The 6,582-nt window shown below is 37.5% G+C and overlaps 2 protein-coding genes across 2 annotated transcripts; both read left to right on the forward strand.

Moving 5' to 3' along the window:
- The first annotated feature begins 2,746 nt into the window (after positions 1–2,746).
- LOC112015709 (2-hydroxyisoflavanone dehydratase) lies at positions 2,747–4,029 on the forward strand. Its single transcript, XM_065773686.1, has 2 exons — positions 2,747–3,875; positions 4,001–4,029. Exons 1-2 carry the CDS (start codon positions 3,089–3,091, stop codon positions 4,027–4,029), a joined length of 816 nt encoding a protein of 271 aa, XP_065629758.1. The 5' UTR covers positions 2,747–3,088.
- A 144-nt stretch (positions 4,030–4,173) lies between these two features.
- On the forward strand, positions 4,174–5,734 carry LOC112015710 (probable carboxylesterase 4, mitochondrial). Its single transcript, XM_065773671.1, has 2 exons — positions 4,174–5,129; positions 5,316–5,734. Exons 1-2 carry the CDS (start codon positions 4,373–4,375, stop codon positions 5,474–5,476), a joined length of 918 nt encoding a protein of 305 aa, XP_065629743.1. The 5' UTR covers positions 4,174–4,372; the 3' UTR covers positions 5,477–5,734.
- Positions 5,735–6,582: the final 848 nt, after the last annotated feature.

Below are 6,582 nucleotides of genomic sequence, written 5' to 3' on the forward strand. Positions count from 1 at the left end.
GGTGCTTGTTTAGGGGCCCTTTAGGCTTGGGCTTTGCAACTGTAAAGTCATGGGTATCGGAGGAGATACCTCAAATCCAATTTATTATGTAGTACACGTTATGTCCCATTTTGAAAAATTGTTATCAATGTTTATTCTAAGTATTCGTTTGGAATANAGTCGCCCAGCCACCACTACTTACCTATGCTGGTTGTACCACTAGACAAAGAAGACTATTTTGTTTGTTTGTTTGCCGTGCCACTCTTACCTGCTATGGTGTGGGTGCTCTATCTCTTCCTATCCCTTACGGCATGCACCTAGTGGTTCCAGCTCATCCTTGCTTCTTTTAGGTGGTATGTCATCCCAGCAGGACATCTCCCCCAAAAAAGCTTGAGCAAGAACCCTAGAATAGGCTTTCTCTTCTCCCCACCGCCATACCATTACCTCTTACCTCTGACCCATGACCCACCACCTCCTATATTGGCTGTGTACAGTTGGTAAACCGGGGCTTTATGCGTGCTCAACTTCTGCATGTGTCCAAAACTTGCCCGCTGTGTTTGCCATGGTCTAGAGACTCCTCTACACATTCTACCACCCGTCCTTGACTTCTTATGGCGTGAGCTACTTTCTATTCCTCATTCTCTATGGCCCACTCCCTTCAAGGGCTGGGTTTTACTTGATTGTGGGCTTTTCCTCCTTCAGCCCATTCTTTTGCTCTTTTCTGCAGTTTTTGCATTTCCTGCTGCACCATTCTGCCATCGCTACTATGATGTTATCGGACACAAGCCTACTAGGTTCTTTGGGCCTGCTGCTTATTCATTAGGCTTTTTGTTACATTGCTTGCGGGCTCTTGTGTCCCATTTCCTCTTGGGCGTCCTTAGCCCATTTACTTTCCTTGAGTATCCTCGACTCTTTCTAATTATGTGTTCCCATGGGCTTTTACTAACTCCTTTAGGCTTCCATGACCCAATTACTTTATCCTTCATTCTTGGGGCCTATGGATTTTTCATCAACCCCTTACTTTCTTTATTTGCATTTCTTTGGGCTTGTTGTGGCCCATTCTCACTTTTCTACATCACATGCTGCCCATGGGTTTGCTACTTCTCTCTTTTCGGGCTCCTTTAGGCCAGTTTGCTTCCTCAAAGCCCATTTATTTATTTTAGAGGCCTATGATCCATTATTCCTGCTGCTTGAGCTTAATAGCTTTTCTATCCAATTACTAACTCATTTTTGCCCATGTTGCTGGGCTTCTTCCTTCTACTGGGCTTCCCAAAATGAGCATCAACAATAGTATGTTCAAATTAAAATCAAATCAACTTATCACAAATAATTTTTTATGAAAGTGTTGTAAAAATATTATGAAGGTAGCTTTTAGGAATGAATGAAGGAAAATTGAAAGGGGAATAAAGAAATATTAAAGAAAGAATGAAGAAATAATATTTAAATAGAATAGAGAAATGATAGAGAGTCTGTTGGAAAGTGTATTTAAAAATGTAAGTAAGTAAAATGTATTGTTCATTCTTTAAATAGTACAAAAATTTAAAGAGTCCGCTGAAGATGCTCTTAGAAACATTGATGTGAATGCACTAACCCAATACAAATTTAAAACTTTTTCTTTTTAAAGTAAAGTTTAGCTACAAAATTGGTTATAGCCTAAGACTACAACCTTACTCAATAAAATAAAATTTTCTATATATTTTGAAAATCTACCTGTTGAATTGCATATTATTTACGCTTTTAATACACATGTCAAATTTTATGTCAATCGAATATTATTTATTATATGATATATAAGCTTATATTTTATGTATAATTTTAAACTACAAAAACTTGAAATTTAAACAATTTATTGATAACATAGCTATTAATTTTTAATTTTCTAAAAATTTTGTAAGCATGGAGGATTTAAGAAGAAGATATAATCTAATGGTGGATTTGTCAAAATTCACCTCTAATAAAAATGTATTAAATAAGACAATTTTCCATTTTCCATCTAAACTTTGTCCTTTTTATTTCCTTGCTTCACCTGCCATCATCAGGTCTCATCACAACATCAACAAATCAACTATACTCATTGGCGGCTCCAGGAATTTTTCTCATGGTGTTCCTGAAGGAAGATTTTCTAAGTTAAAATCAACATGAATTCGCTTAGAAAATGAAGATGAATCTTGCACAAGAGATGAATCTTGGATACGTGGTTTTCTTATCAAATATTTGTCCATAATTCTATCAAAAGAATAAACAATAAACTATAGTTCATTTGAAATATAAATAAAATTATTAATTATTACTGTTTAGTTGTTTCATTAATTTGTTTGTCTTTTATAAACTATAATTTGTTATATTGTTGTTTCATTAATTATAAAATTCTTAACTGTTATTTAGCCTAACATAATTTAATTTGTTTGAGTGCTCTGTTGGCTACTGCAGTGTTGCTCGAGTTTGAGGTAGAGGTGCTGTCCGTTGGTCGTTGTTGATGACTGAAGAGGTTTTTTTCTTTACGTCAAGTTTGTTTTTTATTTTAGTTTTTGCTTTACTTGATAAATTGACAAACGTGTTTATTGGGTTTTTTTTTTTTTTTTTTATGAAAATATGTGGATTTGCTTTACCATCTATTGAGTTTGCTTTACCATTTATTATTTTTTTCTTTAAATTGAGTTTGTTTTATTATTTATTGTTTAGGGTTGGTGTTAGGCATTCCTTTTTTTTTTTCCTGGTAGGCCTGCTCTACTAAATGGGGCCGCCACTAACTGTACCTTGTCTTTTTTTTCTTTTTCGAAAGTTTAATCTGCTCCGCACCTTTCAAACAAATCTCTACAAAAACTCGTCATCCACTTCTTGTCTTCTTCCTCTCTTTTTCATCTTCAACTTTTTAACTTTCCTGAGTTTCCTCACTTTTTAATAATATTACATTATTACCCGTTTCATGCTACTCTTCTCCTTAATATCCACATGGTTGTTTGGTGATTTTATATCTCCTTAGTATTATATTAATTTTGATCAGACCCAATAATTGCAATTTGCAAAACCCATATCTCATTCTCTCTCTCTCAAACACTCACCCACAACTGTTATCAAAAAAAAAGTCAACCACCACATATTTCTTGAAATGGATTCAAGCATCAATGAAACAACCCAGGAATTCCCACCATACTTCAAAGTCTACAAAGATGGGCGCATAGAAAGGTACCCAGACCGTTTTGGCAGCGGAGGTCTAGACCTTGTTGTACCCACAGGCCTAGACTCCAAAACCGGGGTCCAAACAAAAGACGTCGTCGTTTCACCTGAATCAGGCGTATCAGCCAGACTCTTCATCCCCAAAATCAACGGCCCAGATCAGAAATTTCCTCTAGTCGTTCACTACCACGGTGGTGGCTTCTGTACTGGATCACCTTTCATGAAAATCTTTCACGACTTTCTTGTTTCCTTAGCCTCAGAGGCTAATGTGTTCGTTATTTCCGTTGATTATAGGCTAGCCCCAGATCATGCTCTACCAGTTGCTCATGAAGATTCTTGGGCCGCGATGCAATGGATTTCAGCCCACTCAAATGGACAAGGCCCCGAACCGTGGTTGAACCAGTATGCGGATTTCGGGCGGGTTTTTGTGGCAGGTGAGAGTGCTGGGGCTAATATAGCCCATTACGTTGCAGTCCAAGCTGGTGCTACAGGATTGGCTGGTCCCAATGTTATTGGGTCAATCATAGTGCACCCATATTTTGGGGGTAAAGAGCCTGATAAAATGATTGATTATATGTACCCGACTAAGGATCGGATACTGTACCCGGAATTGGATCCGAATTTGTCGAAGATGGTTGGTAAGAAAGTGCTGGTTTGCGTGGCGGAGAAGGATTGGCTGAAAGATAGAGGTGTGGGTTATTGTGAAACTTTGAGAAGGAGTTTTTTTTTTTTTTTTTTTTATTTTATTTTATTTTTTTTTAAGTTTGATCGGGCATAACTCGATTTCCTACAAATCGAGTATTTCATTAAAACTCGATTTTAGGGTAATCGAGTATTGAAACAGGGACATATCCCTATATAGTTTCGAAATAGGGGCATTTTGCCAATTAAAAACATAAAAAGGGGTAAAATGCCAGAATGTCCCAAAAACTCGTCATCCACTTCTTTTCTTCTTCCTCTCTTTTTCATCTTCAACTTTTTAACTTTCCTGAGTTTCCTCACTTTTTAATAATATTACATTATTACCCATTTCATGCTACTCTTCTCCTTAATATCCACATGGTTGTTTGGTGATTTTATATCTCCTTAGTATTATATTAATTTTGATCAGACCCAATAATTGCAATTTGCAAAACCCATATCTCATTCTCTCTCTCTCAAACACTCACCCACAACTGTTATCAAAAAAAAAGTCAACCACCACATATTTCTTGAAATGGATTCAAGCAACAATGAAACAACCCAGGAATTCCCACCATACTTCAAAGTCTACAAAGATGGGCGCATAGAAAGGTACCCAGACCGTTTTGGCAGCGGAGGTCTAGACCTTGTTGTACCCACAGGCCTAGATTCCAAAACCGGGGTCCAAACAAAAGACGTCGTCGTTTCACCTGAATCAGGCGTATCAGCCAGACTCTTCATCCCCAAAATCAACGGCCCAGATCAGAAGTTTCCTCTAGTCGTTCACTACCACGGTGGTGGCTTCTGTACTGGATCACCTTTCATGAAAATCTTTCATGACTTTCTTGTTTCCTTAGCCTCAGAGGCTAATGTGTTCGTTATTTCCGTTGATTATAGGCTAGCCCCAGATCATGCTCTACCAGTTGCTTATGAAGATTCTTGGGCCGCGATGCAATGGATTTCAGCCCACTCAAATGGACAAGGCCCCGAACCGTGGTTGAACCAGTATGCGGATTTCGGGCGGGTTTTTTTGGCAGGTGAGAGTGCTGGGGCTAATATAGCCCATTACGTTGCAGTCCAAGCTGGTGCTACAGGATTGGCTGGTCCCAATGTTATTGGGTCAATCATAGTGCACCCATATTTTGGGGGTAAAGAGCCTGATAAAATGATTGATTATATGTACCCGACTAAGGATCGGATACTGTACCCGGAATTGGATCCGAATTTGTCGAAGATGGTTGGTAAGAAAGTGCTGGTTTGCGTGGCGGAGAAGGATTGGCTGAAAGATAGAGGTGTGGGTTATTGTGAAACTTTGAGAAGGAGTGGTTGGAATGGTTCTGTGGGATATTTTGAGAGTGAAGAAGAGGGACATGGGTTTTTTATGTTCAATCCTAGCAGCGACAGGGTTGGGTTGTCGAAGATGGTTGGTAAGAAAGTGCTGGTTTGCGTGGCGGAGAAGGATTGGCTGAAAGATAGAGGTGTGGGTTATTGTGAAACTTTGAGAAGGAGTGGTTGGAATGGTTCTGTGGGATATTTTGAGAGTGAAGAAGAGGGACATGGGTTTTTTATGTTCAATCCTAGCAGCGACAGGGTTGGGCCACTGTTAAAAGCCATGGCTGATTTCATAAATCAGAGCTAAGTTAATGTTGTTGGTTTGTCATGTTATGAAGACATTGAGTTGTAATTGGACTGTGGTGGTGAACTACGAATGTCTTTGGTATTTACTTATTTAGTGATATGAAATAAATGTGTTAGTTACAGTACTTTGAATTTGGCGTCCCCAATTAATTAGTTTGTGGATTGGGTTAAGAGTCCGTCATTACTCCTAGGTTTTTCATTGCTTTATATAGAGAGTTCGTGGGATATTTTCTTAGAAATAAAAGTTTAAGGTTTGCCACTCTCCCCTTCCTAAACTTTTTTGTTTTTTTTTTTTTTGTTTTTGATATTGTTACTACAAGTATATAGGTATAAATGTGAAATAACACATATAGCAGTTTTCTATATAAAATTGTCGCACAACATTCATCTATATTGGCAATTAGGAAAAAACATCAGTATATCATAATGCTTAAGAAGTTTTAGCTACGAATAAAATCTATTATTATCGGTGGTTCTTTAGTGATGATAAATTGTTTGAAACGGAGTTTAGACCTTGACGTTTTGAGTTTTGAATATCTTTAAGCACACTTAAGCGTACATTTATCTCTATTGTCTTTGATTGTGTATGCAAATATGAAATGGTATAAATTTCTTTTGTTCATCTCTGCTGTATGCTCTGAATTGAGGTTGTCTTTGTCTGTCTTAGATAAGGTTTTTGTGAAGTGGGTGCCTAGGCAGTGTAATACAGCAGCCCACACTTTAGCAAAATGGTCTCTTTCTTGTAATTTCTTTGGTCTTTTTTATTTTGGGAATTGCCCTGCTTGTTTCTCTTCCATCATTTTGGAAGAGTCCAGAGGGCCTTGTAGCTCTATTTTTCCCTTCTTTAATAAAATTTCTGGTTCATCCAAAAAAAAAAATCTTTGCTGTATGCTAGACAATAAAGCAGAGGGGATCTAATAATTGCGTATGCAAATATGAAATGGTATAAAAAATTTTGGGTAAGGATTTGCTGCAAATAGTGTTATGTTGCAACTTTTGAAGTTAACATGTGTCTTGGGCCATGTGCATGTCACATGACTAGCCAAAGTCACTATTACGTTCTAAAAGTTTAGAACAATTGACAAATTGTGAACACAAACTTGTCTA

The sequence above is a fragment of the Quercus suber genome, unplaced genomic scaffold, assembly GCF_002906115.3.
Source record: "Quercus suber isolate HL8 unplaced genomic scaffold, Cork oak 2.0 scaffold_78, whole genome shotgun sequence".
In the NCBI taxonomy this organism is placed as follows: domain Eukaryota; kingdom Viridiplantae; phylum Streptophyta; class Magnoliopsida; order Fagales; family Fagaceae; genus Quercus; species Quercus suber.

Excerpts from the sequence above, each read along its gene's own strand:
- LOC112015709 (XM_065773686.1), top strand. The coding sequence starts at position 3,089 with ATGGATTCAAGCATCAATGAAACAACCCAGGAATTCCCACCATACTTC. Across the intron at positions 3,876-4,000 it reads TTGTGAAACTTTGAGAAGGA|GGACATATCCCTATATAGTT; the intron begins GTTTTTTTTTTT and ends GTATTGAAACAG.
- LOC112015710 (XM_065773671.1), top strand. The coding sequence starts at position 4,373 with ATGGATTCAAGCAACAATGAAACAACCCAGGAATTCCCACCATACTTC. Across the intron at positions 5,130-5,315 it reads GGATTGGCTGAAAGATAGAG|GTGTGGGTTATTGTGAAACT; the intron begins GTGTGGGTTATT and ends TGAAAGATAGAG.